General features: G+C 36.3%; 1 protein-coding gene across 2 annotated transcripts in view; it reads right to left on the bottom strand.

Annotated features, from left to right (window-relative positions):
* Positions 1-2,171: 2,171 nt before the first annotated feature.
* Positions 2,172-17,508, bottom strand: part of LOC110467410 (serine/threonine-protein kinase N2-like) — a 60,132-nt gene continuing 44,795 nt past the window's right edge. For both annotated transcript variants that reach the window (XM_021524563.1, XM_021524562.1), the window contains 12 exons: positions 16,711-16,786; positions 13,985-14,125; positions 13,468-13,643; positions 11,998-12,215; positions 11,420-11,492; positions 10,771-10,950; positions 9,791-9,942; positions 8,625-8,844; positions 7,931-8,038; positions 7,552-7,632; positions 7,295-7,354; positions 2,172-4,958 (listed from right to left, as the gene is read on the bottom strand). In XM_021524563.1, coding sequence (XP_021380238.1) covers positions 4,815-4,958; positions 7,295-7,354; positions 7,552-7,632; positions 7,931-8,038; positions 8,625-8,844; positions 9,791-9,942; positions 10,771-10,950; positions 11,420-11,492; positions 11,998-12,215; positions 13,468-13,643; positions 13,985-14,125; positions 16,711-16,786 — 1,629 coding nt within the window. In that variant the 3' untranslated portion in view covers positions 2,172-4,814. The remainder of the gene's footprint in view (positions 4,959-7,294; positions 7,355-7,551; positions 7,633-7,930; positions 8,039-8,624; positions 8,845-9,790; positions 9,943-10,770; positions 10,951-11,419; positions 11,493-11,997; positions 12,216-13,467; positions 13,644-13,984; positions 14,126-16,710; positions 16,787-17,508) is intronic.

Here is a 17,508-nt window from a genome sequence, read left to right as displayed (position 1 = left end):
TATACAGATCACTGCAGGGTATGCCACAAGTTACTTAATTTCTTGCCATCACATCTCAGCACCACTACTTCAATGATTGGCAGGTAACTATAATCAATCTAGGATTAATTTCACGGACTTTTTTTTTTATACAATTCATAAATCACTGCCTTGTATACTTCACACACACTCCCGCGCAAACTCCCAGAACAACAGTGTAGGGGGTCAACAATGTACATAGTTTATAGCCACCTATGTCTAAAACATTCGTCAGCTTTTAATTGTCCATCGTGTACATAGCTGTGCATGTATTTGTGGTCAAGTGTCAAAGCTCATCACTTACTCTCTCACTTAATCTCATATAGCTGGGAAGGAAAACGTAAACATTCAACAAAGCGCACTGCAACATGCTCAATATCATTCAACCTTGATTTACGACCTAAAAGCAAAACAACCACTTCATGAATACATCCTCATCATTCCTCAATTTGACAGCATATCCACACAAATCACAAATGTTCTCGCTATAGGAAATGATAAATGTACAAGTACTGCAGTACTACCTAAAGAAAACGGATTTGGGCAAGGAAACAAGTGCTGAGACAGGAACGTGGCAAGAAATTCAAACCTCAGTTGTTAATTTCAGCAATTAATCATTTAAAATTATTGCAAAAAATACATACAATACGGACAACTATGAGATCTGGCACATCTTGGTGTGTGTATGGACAGATGGTGAGCAAGTCATTTACAGTCCTGCAATACCTAACTACTGACCGACAGCTGGACACGATGTGTAGTAATATAAAGTAACTTCTCTCACAGACTGCTGGGTATTAGTTATAGTACAAAGGTAGGTAGCTTCTTATGGACAGGTGGACAGCAAGTCATTTTGAATATCTCATCTGACCACGATTATTGACTACACAAATACTGTACCCAGTTGTTTGTGCGTTTTACATATGGGTATAGATGGACATGCAAGCAAAGTTTTGTAATTGCATGAGAATAGGATATAAAAAAATAACAGAACTAATATCAAATTACTCTTTCTTTTAAAATACAATGAAATGTGAAACTTACAGGATAATATTAGTTATTATTGCTGTATAATTCTATAAAAAAATAAATAGCAAAATTGTAATTTCAGATGAATTTTTTTTATTATTATTATTAACTCATTCACCCCTGAAGACACATTTGAACTCTTCCAATTCAAAGGTTGGAAATGTTTATTATGAACTTTCAGGGGTGAATGAGTTAAGAATGGACTATAACATGTATCCCCTTGCACGACCAGAGTTATCTCCCATCACAATGCATTAAGAACCCTGCTAAGGGCACGAAGCAGTCTATAGCTAATACCTTTTTTGGATGGACCAGCTTAAAATATTGTACAAAAAAATAAATTAACAGCACTTTACAAATACATTATGCATGCTACATATTTTCTTTCTAAAAGAAAAATCAAGTTTACTTTGAAAAATGGCACTACCTTCAAAATGATTTGAAAAACTTATTGCATACACAGCTAATTTAACTTGATATAAGATGCATAGTTATGTGCACATTTTTACCAGCATACTAATTTATGGTATTTTTGTGATTCCTGAATGTGTCGAGAACAACCGTACAGTTTACATCTGACAGTAACACTGTCCTATTTGTCAACGCTACAACTAATCACAAAGTTTCTTCACACAATCAAAAAAAACAGGTCCTGAGAATGTTACAGGAAAACTGAAGATATGTTTCATCACAGATTATATAGCAGGCGTCCATTCCTCCGAGAGCATGTTGATCAATTGTCTGTCTCCTTAATTCTGTACATTTGAACGGACAGCATCTTTCACCCTCCAAGGTAATGAATCGGTTCACGATCAAGCTTTTATTTCTATCCAGTAAAACAGTTAACTTATACTGATCATGCTGAAATACATTTCAAACACCATGTTTTCATTGTAACCCTATCTACAATGCCGTTTAGAGTGGACCCTCCTGGCCTTATTGCTATAGTTGATCTATTAGGGCCTACTAGACACTAGCAATAACACTGGCAGTCTCCCTAAGTTTGACATGCTGTTATACTCAATCAGTTATAAAGTATTGAATCAGTTACATTTAAAGTAGATCCAATAATATGAACGACAGATTATTTACACATAAAGATAACTCAATTGATCATATTTTTTCAACATTTGATTTTTGAACAGTGAATATTTTGACAAATTGGGCTAAGTATTTTTCTCAGTATGGTTTTAAAAACAAATACCTCAATATCTTTCCTCTTTCATAAGATTGCTATGAAAAAAAGCTACAGCAAGAAAGTTAAGCATCTTTTTATTGCAAATTATGTAAAATTGCACATATTGTTTAGATTAACACTGGGAGGACATAAAACCCCACCAGTCTGGCCAATGTTGTACATATTGTTTAGATTTACACTGGGAAGATAGAAAACCCCACCAGTCTGGCCAATGTTGTACATATTGTTTAGATTAACACTGGGAGGATATAAAACCCCACCAGCCTGGCCAATGTTGTACATATTGTTTAGATTAACACTGGGAGGATATAAAACCCCACCAGTCTGGCCAATGTTGTACATATTGTTTAGATTAACACTGGGAGGATATAAAACCCCACCAGTCTGGCCAATGTTGTACGTTTGTGACATCATAATCAATTCTTCCTTGTGATTGTCACACTAGGTTATCAATACATATCATAAATGTATCATTACAAATTATAACAGCCTGAGTATACGGTAACAAAAAACATGGCTTACTTCCTCAATGGCCGAAAGCTAGAATTGTTGTAAAAACTCGTTATAATGTCCATTGTTCCATTTTCCATCTCGGGTACCACCAACATATTTTGATGTCCTTTTTTCTGGTTTTCTTACAAAGAATTATTTTATACATTTCCCTCTATTTACCGCCAAATCCCTATATAACGCCAAATTTTCTCTGGACAAATGGTGACAGTATAACAAGGTTTTTACTTTAATTGTTTCACACGAGTACCAAGTCTATACCAATACCAATACCAAAACAGGTACAATATCTTTTGAGATGTATAATGTTATCAAACCATGTATAGTTGTTCACAAGCAAACATCCTACGTTTTGACCTGATAGGAACAGTGGACTGGACACATCAAGTACAAGTCAGCCTTTTGTCTTCCTTACAAATAAACAATGTTTGGATATATACCATTATAGCATTCCAGCAAAGTACTTCAACCACAGACAGAAAATTCTGATCATGTTTAATCATTCTTCATTGTTGAGGTCAAATGTTCACAACAGAATTTGCAATAAAAATCTATTTGTACATATACAATTTGTACCATGCACGACATACTCAAAACTTTTCAAATTAATTTGGACATATAATGTGTACAACGAATGTTCACTCAATGTACTCACGCCAACACTACATAGACTTACGTCAAGTAATGTCCAAGCAGTGCCATTATGCGACATTCCTATACCGACGCATACACCTTACATCTTAACACACACGTACACAACCGCCGACGACAGCGTAACCATCTTGTTAAATCCGCACACACAAAAGTACAGGAAAGACACTCTCCAATTTGCAGCACATTTATTGCCCGAAATCGCAGACTTCCTAGAAGCCTGATAATAACAGCACGATACATAATAACGCAGCAGTCACCGATCCGTCACACAATGATCGCAGGTTTTCTTACAGATATAAACCTCCATACTTCTTTGTTTTCAAGTGAAAATATAATAGAGTTAATTTCAGATGTTTGTAAATTTATCTTTTGTTATTAGTAAAAATGAAATATAAGCCAATAGTTAAATTTCAATGCAACGAAATTGAACAAACCCAATAACTCACAACAACGGAATTCAAATATCCCCAAGTATACCATTTAACAAAGCTAGGGAGATCTGAATGATTTAAAATGTGTTAATTCTGCTAAAGCCGTGGATAGGTATGTTTATGTTTACCTATTGACAAAGAACCAGTTAGTTTTACACCTGTAGGGACACAATGTTCAATAATAACGTATATTTTGTCCTACATCATCATCGTCACTTTTTGTAAACCCAATCATTCAGTCTTAATACATCATATCACTAAAATTTTGACCCTATTATTAATCCCAGCGAACTGGTGGTTAACAAACGGAAGCAAGTTGCTTAGCAATGCCAAGTTCCACGTACGATTAGTCGTCTTTGTCCACTCCACTCGGGATATGTTAGCGGTGTTTTACATCCACAAGGACTTAACTACACCAAAAGGGATAATATATATTGTAAGGCTCCAAAGTCCACCCTCAATACCACAATAATTGTTTGTTGTAGGAATGCAGATCAGCCCATCAGTTCCTGATACAGTCTTTGTCCCCAGTTAGACACAACACTGAGTCACGGGTGCAGCGTACTCCACATTTTCAATATAAGCATTCACGTATTGTCCTCGTCGAGTCTCGACTACACCAGTGTAAGCGCGATAGGGCTGGTTGATGACAGTGCTGCCGGGGCACGTAGCGGGGGACACATTGACAGCAGTTCACCGGTCGGGTAGTAAGTAAGGCACTACCTAGCTGTACCCAAACAGACACACGACGACGCCGAGGAGTCTGTATCACAGAACTATATGTGTTTACTTGTACAGACAAGCAGTGCACTGATAAAGCAGCTACACTGCCTGATTCACGGCAGCATAGACTGCATTGTGTTCTAAAGCCCAGCGATGTGCAAACTCAGTGTGGACAGCATGTGTGTGGCCAGCCCATAAACCGAGACTAAACCACGGACTATTGTCACCAGCCGAGCTGTGGTGAACAGGTGTCAGCACCAGTCTGCGATGTAGTTAAAGTCTGCGAATAATAACTGATCCTCGTGCTTCAGTGGGCATCGCTCCTTGGCTGGAGTCAGAATGGCCTTCTCTTGAGTGAACTCATCATCAAAGTTACTTACATCCTCTGAATGTTTCTGAAATGGAAGGAAAAATAATTTCATTGTATGTAAAATATTTAAAACGGTGTACGGGTCGTCTGCTCAGCCAACAAAACTGATTAACAATCATCATGCTTACCATGTGTAACCAATAATATTTTACACATGAAATTATTTTCACATATTAAACAAAGTCACCAATGACTTCCTAGGAGTTGTATATATCATTGGCTGATCATTATATACCAGAATAGGTAACGGACACACCAAACTGATTGTTTCCAATATAATTACAATGTTGGCAGAGATAACATGTGTATCATACGACAGAGCTATAACAAACACGATCTGTTGATTTTTTGTATCAATGAACAAATTTTACTGAATAGTAGCGATAGAGAAAAAGTATGCAAAGCTATTTTGATATGACGAGTCCTCACGTTGTTAGATATAAACCAAGTCTACATGAGAGGTAGTAGTACATTCTACCATGCTGCCTTACTTCTATGTCGACGTGTTAATCACGACTGGTACTCGGGACAACTAGACTCAAACATCCTACTGTTACACACGTCAAGCGGACTGGCTTATCGTTATATTACTGGATGAATATTCAACCGAGTTTCACAAGTTAAACTTCATGTATGTACACCAGTCATCTGAGTTATCACAGGAAAACAGATAAATCTGATAGAAACGCATTTAGAAACAAACCCCTGTGCTTAATCAACATCAACAAAGTTAATGTACCAGTGTATGGACAACTTTTTAAAGTAGTCATACGTATTGGACAAGTTTCAAATCAAATATAAATCACACTTTCTTAAGTTTTCCTGGAATGACTTGACAGGAGTAGTGAAATGAGAGTATATCTTGTTGAGTAACAATGAGTATTCATGGAGTTATAACCAAAAGCCAGTCAGTGACAAAAGTGGGACCAACAGTCAATGTTTATCTACCAGTTATATAACAGGAACTGTTAAGGGAATTACTGTTCTAATATTTCCTTACAGAACAGGAGGTGCATTAAGTTACTGATGATTGCTGTTATTCAAATAAAATCGGAAGCATTCTTAACGATTTCACTGAAAACGTTTCTGCACTAAAATCAATCTCATGAAACAGTTGCAGAGGAGTATTTCCTCAGCATAAGTGAGGAGGGTCATGGAATCTTGCATTCCAAAATACCCAAATATAAACTTACATCTAAAACAAGAAATATTCTAATACATGAGCAAAAATCTGCAATACACAATGCCATGCGAATCTTAACAACAGAATCTGAACTAGGCCGGAATCATTCTACCCATTCACAAGTTAGGCCTTGACCTCGCTAAACATCACAAAAGGTATACCCTTTCAAATGGTGCATGGGGAAATTACAAGGATATTAGATGTTCTACAGCGCTCAGCTTACGTTATTGGGATAAACACAAACACTGCAAGGGAGACAACTCAAATACGTTTTGGATATCCACAAACTCGACACGCCATGCGGATGAACTTACAACGCTGTCTGGTTGTACTTTGTGTTTTAGGTCCAGGCTTACAGGCCTTGAGTTGAGCGACTAAAAATTAACAAATTAAACATCTATTCCAAGGTCAAGTATACCCCCAGGTGGCATGCCCATCTTCCATTTATTCAGAAACTTTCAACCATCCTATTTTGTCAATGATGACAATGTGTTTTTAAAGAATGCAATAATTTCTTTCAACATTGAATATAAGACAGCATGCTCTGACAAATAAACGCACGGGAGACAACTGCAGCACAGAAACCAAAACAGAGGAAGCGGGATTCCAAAACAAAATGATTTCTATTCTGATGGTATTTTTAACTCTTCATGTACAGGGTACTGATAACGTTAAATTGTGTCCAAAAAATATTAGAAACAAGACATAGCTCCACAATAGACAAATCAGGATATTATAGTACTGTATAGATGTACAACCATGATTATGACCACAATAAACGACAATGAAATATATCGAAATCCAACAGCTTGAGGATAAATTTCACAACAACTAGACTATACGTCTTCATTCATTAAACTGTTGTTCTAGAATTTGGTATAAATCTTTTGAGAGAAGGAGGTCTAGTGGTTTGACTAACTGCTGAAGATGAATGTAAGGTGTCAGTTGATGCTATTAATAATGGGACGCTGTGGAGGGTATAGATCTCTGTGCTATATGTGGCTCACGTCCAATTCTCACACACGGGGACAAAGACATCTTGCATATATACAAATACAAATATAGCCAGTCGCACCTATACAGCTTGCAGGACGTAAATATGAATGAGTTTGTAGTCCTTGTATAAGCCAAGTGACAGTTATGAATGATTTGAGGGAGAAATCCTGTACTATACTTACTACTGTAGGGGAAAAAGGGGCCTTGACTTTCTTCATCAGCAAGTCGTCCCATACCAAGTTCTGTCAAGAAGAAAATAGCAGTTTGTGTTTCATATTTGCAGCTTCAATTCCTTTTTTTTTTTATAATGCATTTTCCCCAAAATTTTACTTCAGGATACATCCATGATAGTAAATTTTCATTTCTTATTTCATTTGATAAAAGTGAAAATAAATTGATTGCGAAAATTTTTGATTTACAAGAGATGTGATATACGTACCCTGAAGAAAGCCTGTTTCTTGACATCCTCTGCATCTCGTTCACTAGATCCTAATCTCCTATCTGGGTTCCTCCGCAGTAACTACAATAATTTCAATGAATTATCTAGAATACATTAACAGAAATTATGCACGTTCACAAACTGAAGTCACATTTGGCTTATAAATATAGCATTTCACTGATATTTGTTATTATGTCCTATACTTTAACACACATTTTCCTTGATCCAAATTATGAAATATGATGCATCTCTAGAATTCACTTTAAATAGTCAATGCTATACACTACACAACATATATAAATGTTTTCTCTACACCGTATACCTGGTAAGCAGATATCTGTGAAAACGCTCTCCCTGTCACAGGAAATCGAAAACCTACCCTCCTCATTATTGCGATGGCCTCTGTTGACAAGAACCTTGGGTAGCGGACCTCCTCATTGACAATGCTGTCAAAAACCTCCTCTTCATCGTCTCCCGGGAATGGTGACTGTGCAAGCAGAAAAAAATGAAAAATAATGTCATTTGTCAGTGTGACAAAACGTTAGGCGGTCTCCTGAATACTATTATTGATACTAACATCAATTTGAGATGACGTATTACCTTGGTATGGTGAATACCTGATAAAAGTGTCGATTTTATAACCTCTTACATTTTATCCTAGCCCAATGCCATACAGAGACATGCACCATAGTTAAAAAAAGCTGAACTTCAATAGGTTAAAGTTCTACAGTAAGACTGCATCAAGGGTGTGTTTTGCTTTCATTAAGATCAGTTCTACTTGATCCCGTTTGAACAATTATCTTTTCAGGATTGAATAAATTAAAAATACAGCATTACAATCAAGCAAAGTTTTTAAAATTCATTTGCTCATTTTCGGAAACATTTCCCCCTAAAATTCAGTATTAAATTAATTAATAACCTTTATGTTACATCTGTTTTCTTCAGGTAATAGTTTTAGACTCTTCATGTTAATTCAGAATATTGAAAATGCCCAACATGAAATATTCAACTTGTTGTCTTAATAATCAGGCCTTCCACTAAAGGTCCTGGTTTAAACAACCAAAAGAACTTACCTCCCCGACCAGCATTTCGAATATGAGGACACCTAGCCCCCACCAGTCGACAGAGCGTGTGTAGGAGGTTTCGGTGAGCACTTCTGGGGCGAGGAACTCGGGTGTACCACAAAATGTACTTGTCCTGTCCCCGTACGCCATACCCTCCTTACACAAGCCAAAGTCGGCAATTTTCAGGTAGCCATCCTGGTCCAACAGTAAGTTATCTAGCTTTAAGTCCCTGAAATACAAAAACACATTGTTTAAAGTCTAGCTATGACTCCCTGAAATACAAAAAACCCATTGTTTTAAGGCTTGTTTTTTTATGGTTTTGATAAATAGTGGTGGATAATATAATTTGGTTTTATTGGTATTTCAAATTTTGGTGGATCAATGTGTAAGGTAAGGATTGGAGTTTGTAAGCTAAAGTCATTCTAACAGAAGTCTGGAAATTGTCACAACATTTAACATGTTGAAATAGGACTATTTGGCTCAGTGGACAGTTATGCTGGAATGATATCCTATGGTTCAGAGAGTGGTAAAGCTGAAATAGGAAAATTTGGCAAAAAAGAGAAACTTAAGTTGAAAATTTGATGTACAAGACATATGCACTGCTTTTTTTCATTTAGGTTCTTGATTCAATGGCTACAGGGACTTTTTGCTAGTCTTCAATACCAGTACAAAGTCACTGTAGCAATCAAATGCACAGCCGCTAACAAACAACTTCCTTTGATTTTCTAAATCTCTTGGGATTCAACTTTTTAAAAGGTTTTTTCAGTAAAGTTGTTTTAGTTTTCAAATAAGTCTAATAAATTTCCAACTGATGACACTAGGATTTTAATCAAGGGATAGCAAAGGTGTGAAACTATACAAAAAATATGCTGTATTACAAAATAACCATCAACTAATATTATTGTGAAATTGTTAATCACTTGTTGCTGATAATATATCAGATTTTCTTCAATAAATGTATATTCATATTTCATTTTAAATCTTCTAACACATGGTGATGTATTAAACCTATAAAGACCTGTTCTCCTGAGATCAGTTTTATAAGTCTTCTATTGGATGGTACCCTTACCAAAAGGACCATTATACAACAGTAGACTATTTTCCCAGATCACTTAATAGGCAACTTCCCATGAAATATAAAGCCATATAGATATGTTTTTGCTTGAACCACTTACCTGTACACTATATTATGCTCATGTAAGTATTGCAGACCTAGGACGACACAACCAGCGTAGAAGACAGTACGGGGCTCGGTGAAAACGTCACTGTGGATATGCATCATGAGATCTCCACCACACGCATACTCCATCACAAATATCACATGGTCCTGTAAATCATAGGTGTGTAACATCATAGTGTGTTTCTACTCTAGTTACTCCTTGTTGTATAGATGTGTTATGGGCGATGTTCAGTGAAGGACACATTAATGACACGCAAGATCTGATAATGGTCAGAACAATATTTTTGTTATACATTATTGATCCTGTGACAAAAGGATCTTAAATTTGGATTTTCATTTGTATTTCAGATGAGACCATCAAACTCATCCCGAAAGATTTCTTTTGAGCTGAACAGTTTTGCTAAAATGTAACATTTTCGGGTATAAATCCTGGCGGACCTGCAAATGTCTATGCAGGCCTTGCAAGGCATTGTCAAGGCTCGCCTGAGAGTAGCATCAGATTACTGGGTCCAACCTTATTTCTTAAACAACAACTCTGGTCCACCTGGTTCAACCGTTTGGACTACGATAAATGAAAATGGCCCTGGTTCATAACCCTCAGTAACTCGAGTTCCTATGCATATTTCTATCTTTTACCACTTAGACACATCTTACAGATGCTCTTTACTGATCAAAAACATGGCTGCTGTCAGTAATCTTTGGCAGTTATAAATGATGTACTAAATCCATGATGTTTTTCTGTTGAGGAACCATGGTCTCTGCATGATATAATGCCGGAGTTAAACAACACTAAGACAGTATAATTATATGCCTGCAGAATACTTTTTACATTTTAAATTTGATCTTTATAAAACAGATGGCATTCATTTATATAATCATCATCAACTATATATATATATATATGAATGAAAACTTCTATTCTTCTGGTTTTTATCAGACATACATGTTTAAAACTATATGTTCTAAACAACTTACCTCAGTTTGAAAGCACGCAAATAAATTAACCAGCAAAGGATGCCTCATGGCATTGATGACCTCAAAAATACGTTTCTCCGACATCAAACTTTCCACTTCGTCCCGTGCCATGATTTCACCTTTCTTTAAAGCTTTCAGAGCAAAGTACTCATTTGAATGTTTATATTCAGCTAATATCACCTGTAAAAGGAAACATAGACATAGACATTGTGTAGTACAGTTTACTGAAACTTTTCCATTTAAACCTGTCAGATATACATACCAGCCACTTCTACTATTTACTTAAGGAAATGTGAAAGTGAGCCAAATCAGAGGGCTGAGAAACAGAACTATGATCTGAACTTTGACCCTTTAGAAACAGAACTATGATCTGAACTTTGACCCTTTAGAAACAGAACTATGATCTGAACTTTGACCCTTGACTTTAAAAATATACAACCTTGTTACACAACAGTTTCCTTCTTACAGAAACATTCAGCCATTTAGGAGATAAAGTCCGGTCGAGCTTTACAATGATTTGAAACTTTGACCTTGTCCTTTTTGGTACAGAAATATGAGCACTATGGGATACACATTATGGCCATAATAAATATATATATGAAGTTTCTGTGAGTAACTGTCCTCACTGAAAGAGCAGATTTTATCGTACCTTTCCAAAATGACCTCTGCCAAGGACACTTATCGGCCGGAAGTCATCAAATCTACAATACTGGTTGGAGAAGCTGCGAAGATAAAACAAGACATTTTCGTGATATGCTACGGTTGATTTTATTCCAATGACTCCAGTAAAATGTCACTCTGCAGAGCCTCATGTCCACATCATAACAACATATTAACTTTTCCCAGTATATAACTCCCATCCAGTCCTGGTTCAATTGGAATTTCAGGTTTTAACTAAATTCTCTATTTTACCATGCTACATCATAGCAACCTATGCAGCCTCCTTTGTAGTTTAAAATTTCACGTTATTTAAACAGTACAGACAAACTAGTTGGTGCAGTGACAATATGGCCGGCCAGTAATATTTTATATGAAGTTTATAGCGGAACCTCTTTAAATAGCATTTGATCATCTGAAAAGTACACTTCCAGATGCTTATTAAGAAAATGATTTACTTTTGAGTGACAATTCTATTAATCCAATACAGTATTGTTCAAGACATATTTCAATAAACCCGACTTGTCAGGATAAGCCAGGTCTACTGTACACAGTCAAATGAACACTTACTCGGGCTCTGGCACAGGGGCCATTTTTTTAACAGAAGGTTTCTTGGGCGTTTCCTGCAGTACTTGAGGTGGAGGGGCGTCTGGGAGGGGAGGGGGCGGCTGTGAGCTACGATAGGAGGGCACCCTCTGGGGCTGACTGGACTCCGACGCATCCCCATCCAGGTTTATCACATTGGCTGGGTTATCTTCGGGAAGGAAATTAAACGATGATAAAGCCTCCTGAAAAACAAAGTTTAAGATTTAAGAAGATTTTTAGAGAAATCTATTCATGTTTAAGTGATATATTTGAGCATTAAAGCACAGGTGCTCGGGTTCTGGAATATATGTAAAATTATTTGTTTACGCATCACACCCCCTTATACTAATAAATCATCTGGTTATGATGTTAAATCTGTTCCTGGAATTGACGAAAGGGGTGGAGTAATTGTTATTTATTGTAAAGAAACCATTTGGCAAATAGTTTCCATCAAAAAAGTGGTACGGAAACAAATAACATTATATTATATTCCAGAACCCGAGCCCCTGTGCGTTAAACTTCATGCTGTTACAGGGATTTCAATAGACCCTTTAGAGCAAGTTTTTGACACCTGAACATGAGTTTTGACTCTCCAAAATTAAGCAAAATGTTGTATGACTTCTGAAATTGCTAAATGTTACGGGTCAACTGAAAGCCCTGTGTTCAGAGTTTTCAAACAAATGAAATAACGCATGTTAGGATGATCTGTCTGTAATCTGTTACATGATAATCAGATCATACCTCTTCACAGACTGTAAATTTTTACTTTTAAGTAAGTTTGTGGATCATTTGAAACACACACACACACACATAGTATTGTCCAGCCAATCTAGAGATCTCCAAAATTATGATTGTTACATCACAAGTCATGGACATTTGATCACCACACCAGGGTAATGGTCTCAACAGAAATTGCTCATCTATTAGGAGTGCAATCTGAATGTCAGTGTTGTTATATGAGGTTACAGAACTGTAAAGTATCTGTAATACTACTTAATACTGCTGCACTATTAGATCCTAAATCAACAAGAATCTTCCATGACACATACTTCGATGAATAATACACATATGTTCAACAGCAATGATAGATCAGATGTATGTAGAATAGGTCCTTTTCCTCCCATTCATGTAACATAATCATTTTATAATACTCACAATTACATACCTAAATTCCAACAAAACAATGCTACAGGTAGCTTAATCAAACAAATGAAACCAGAATCATATACTATAAATATCCTGGAACATTTTCGCCCTTCGACCGTAAAATCCATGTTTACCCAATATCAAATTTGCCTTTCACATTTAATTTCTATGTATATTATGATGTTTACAAATGCTTGCTGTAATGATATATTATTCGCCCTCTGAAAAGGTAAAAAAATCCTGGTATGCAGTATATTTTCTGTTAAGACATTTGATATCCTTGCTGACAATCCCGTAAACAGGCCTTACCTGGATATCTTTCTGTTGCTGCTGTGGGGGTGTTGCATATTGTGGGGTGGGGATGTCCCTGGTCGGGGACACTGGGGAAGGAGATTTCTCTGGTAGTCTTAGGGGTCGGTCCTCAGGGGACAATGGCTCAAAGTTTATCTGATGAATAGGTGGCCCTCGGTCTGAGGAAACTATACCTGGAAAGTACAACAAAATTTCTGAATATAATAATGACTTCATATTTTAAAACATAATGTTTAAATTTGCTTTCCCTGACCATAATCTTTATCTACCTGTAGCCGTGAAAGGCCCTTGAGTTCACCTGGCTACGCCATTACCTACCTGGAGAACTGATAGATCTGAGAATTCATCTGGCTATGTCATTACCTACCTGGAGAACTGATAGATCTGAGAATTCACCTGGCTGTGCCATTACCTACCTGGAGAACTGATAGATCTGAGAGTTCACCTGGCTATGTCGTTACCTACCTGGAGAACTGAAAGGTCCAAGAATTAACCTGGCTGTGCCATGACCTACCTGGAGAGGCGATGGGCCCCGGAGGACTGAGGACATTGGAGTTATCTGAACACTGGGTTGGAATGGGTAAAGCTCTCTTCATTAATCGTCCCCACGTGGCTACGTTGATATTCATCTGACCCGGTCGTGGGAAATTCTTCCCTGAAATTTCAATGAAAATTATTTGTTTAATTCATGTCTGATGATGACAAACACATTACCTCATAAATATTAAAAGACTGGCATCATTATGAAGTTAGACAAAAGACATGATTTTTTATAATGAATTTAACATTAATTGTATTATGCGGGTAAACCTGGATTATACACCTTGTGATATTGTTTATTATATTGTTTATTATACTGGTTAAATGGTCTTGTTCTGTATACCAGCGTAATGAGTGAGGAGTATTGGACCTAATGACAAGCACTGTGAAGGCTGACTAATCAACTTTCGAAGAAAAATAACCTTTATTGCTACACAGTAACTTTTAAACATATAGTATGCCATTTTAATGAAATTTTTCGTCAGACTTGATCAAATTCATTTCAGACACATCAACATAAATTCAGTAAGTTGTTCCATCAAAGAAATTAATGAATTAAACACTAAAAGTAAAACCAATCTCATTAGTCAAAGTTTCACAATATGTTAATGATTGTGTTCTCGTAGATCATCTACACTCGACCTATATGTATGGAGACACCAGATTACCAAGACCCTCTGTCTGTAGACCAACACACATAACCAGAGCTTGCAGTAACTGTTGTATACAACCAGGTAATATGATTCTACCCTAGGAGATAAAACTTTGCTACCATCAGTAGAAGGATTATAATAGAAACACCTTAACCCTTCCACCCTCAACACCAGGAAAAGAGCTTCTTAACCAGATGGAGAAAAAAAAATCAACAATCACATCCAATTTTGGTTGGTTAGCGCAGCTCCTGGTAGAACTGGAAATGCTGTATTCTTACAAATAGGTTTGAGGCGTCATTATGAGTCGAATGACAGGTCATTGCATTAGCATTCAGGCAAGCATTTCACAGCGAGTCTACATTTATTTGTCCAGTTTTTGATTCTGTAGATTTACTACTGTAGATAATACATCAGGTTTCTCTAGGATATACACGACATCTGTCTACAGATCGGCCAGGGCGTTTGTCTTTGGCTACGATTCGTGCCGCAGCAGTAAGGACTGACAAGCAAAGTAGAAATCTGATTAAGGTAGTAATCTGTTTAATTCAAACGTATGATCATTACTTGTAATGCTAATGAAATTCCAGGAAGGACTGAATTCTGATTACAGGAATAATTTGGGATCATGTTAAGATAAATTCAGGTTTTTATAACGATGACAAACAAATCCTGCGACATTTATCACATATTGCCTCTGTTACCTTAATTTTCTGTACTCGTACAATTCTTAGTTTGTAAAATAAACAAATATTTGACCATTTCTCTTTTTATTCGCCATTTTACATAACATTAGAATACTGTAAATCACTTGAATATTGAAGTTTTGAATTTGGTAATGTTAAATTGATATGGTATCTAAAGGTTATTGAATTATTTTTGCAACAAAAATATTTCCAACTACATTTCAATGTAAGTTCTATGCCTCCAAATTTCAGTGATTTCCAGTACTCGCATATGATATTATCTGTGAGAAATTAAATCATCCTGCTAGTCGTGTTTCACTACATTTTTCTGTACATCATAATAGTTGCCGATTAAAATTATTTCATTAACATTAATTCGTGAATTAATAAATTTCCGGTAACTGTAAGAGTATGACAATGGAGAAAATCGTTAGTGAGAGTGTAGCCTAAAAAGGCGGGGAAAAAAATGGGTTAAGTTTTCTGTAGACTCAAAGATATAAGTACATTACTATACATCAGAAAAATATACAAGATAACATGGATATACTTGCTCATCATATTATTATCTGGAAAAAAAATTGAATTTCCAAATTATAATGTCATATTCAAATGAGCTCAACAAAATATTCCACACTCAATGTAAATATATACTTCAGTTATGTAATGACTTGAAAAATGAGTAATTCATTCTGAAAATTGCACACCATTATGACGGCACTGTATATCTCTGTAGTACCTATATATTTTGTTCATAAATAAGAGTCCAACCTCTTGTTTAACTGCATCCAGTCCTTGAAAAGTGAAAATAGGATGTTATTTGTTCTGTGTTTATACCAACACAATTATTGGTTGCAGGACTTTTTAGGTAGTAAGGACTTTCTTAAATAACTCCCGGTAATGTTGCAGAAAAAAAAAGAGTCAGTATTACAGGAAATTGTACCAAACACAGGGCTTACCAAAGAGCCAGGGAGATCCCTCCTAGTATTAACCCTTTCACCCCTATGTAACTTTAGTAGACTCTACCATGCATTGATATGGATGAGTCCATTATGGTTTACAGTGTTGAAACGGTTAATTGTTTTGAAAACATTTCTGCACGTCTTTTTTCTGATCAATAAATAGGTAGGATGCAGTTTGTCTCTGCATACCCAGATTTAAATACAGATTATTTCACGTAAGTCAAAAGTATTACAAGCGTGTGCCATATGTTTGAAAGACATTTTTACAGCCTTTATCTGCCCAAGACCTGTATTTTGTTATCTTGATTTGACATATTAAAGAGAGACCTTTGAAGAGCATTGATGGTAGTGTGATCGGAGGCAGAGTAGACATTTCCTATATGCTAGATTAACCAGCAAACTCACCTTTGTGTTTTGGAAAGATCTTTCTCTGTCTTTGTAGTTTAGGTTTTCTGGATAATGATGGGTTCAAAAAGGTTATCTGCAAAATCAAGCAAAACAACATTAAACAAGCAATTCGGATTGATGTGTCTCGCCTGTGCCCTGCTTTGACCAACAATGCGCATGTCAAGTTTGGTTGGTCTAGCACTTATAGTTTCAGAGAAACTAACTTAAACCCAAAAACTCAATGTTGATGGAGATGACAAAGGTAATAGACCATGAAAGGTAGGCCGCATCCAGCATTTGATGCATGGGCCGAGATGTACTACCTAAGATGCATCTATGGTCCAAGTTTGGTTGGTCTAGCACTTCTACTTTCAGTGAAACTATAACATAAATGCAACAAGAGGCCCAATGGGCCTGCATCGCTCACCTGGTATAAAACTCACGCTTGTAACCTTAAAAGTGATCTAAAATAAAGCTACAGGCAAAATACCAGTATTTATGATTAAAATTCGTTCAAAAGACCCGGTCATTTTTTTTTTTAACATTTCACCACTGTGATTGAAAGTCGAACAAAGTCATTATGTTGAACACATTATATAGGCTTTCATCTCAGGATGCAACTTGCAAAGTATAAACATCCTGGGACCCATGGTTATTCATAAGAGGTTGTTTAAAGATTTTAAACAAATTTGACCCCTGTGACCTTGAATATAAGTCAAAGTCATTCACTTTAACAAACATAGTAGTCCTTGATCCCAGCATATGCTACTAACTAAATATCAACATCCTGAGCCTTTTGGTTATTCAGAACAAGTT

The sequence above is a fragment of the Mizuhopecten yessoensis genome, unplaced genomic scaffold (assembly GCF_002113885.1).
Source record: "Mizuhopecten yessoensis strain PY_sf001 unplaced genomic scaffold, ASM211388v2 scaffold11173, whole genome shotgun sequence".
NCBI lineage: Eukaryota > Metazoa > Mollusca > Bivalvia > Pectinida > Pectinidae > Mizuhopecten > Mizuhopecten yessoensis.
This window is presented reverse-complemented; position numbering and strand designations above follow the sequence as displayed.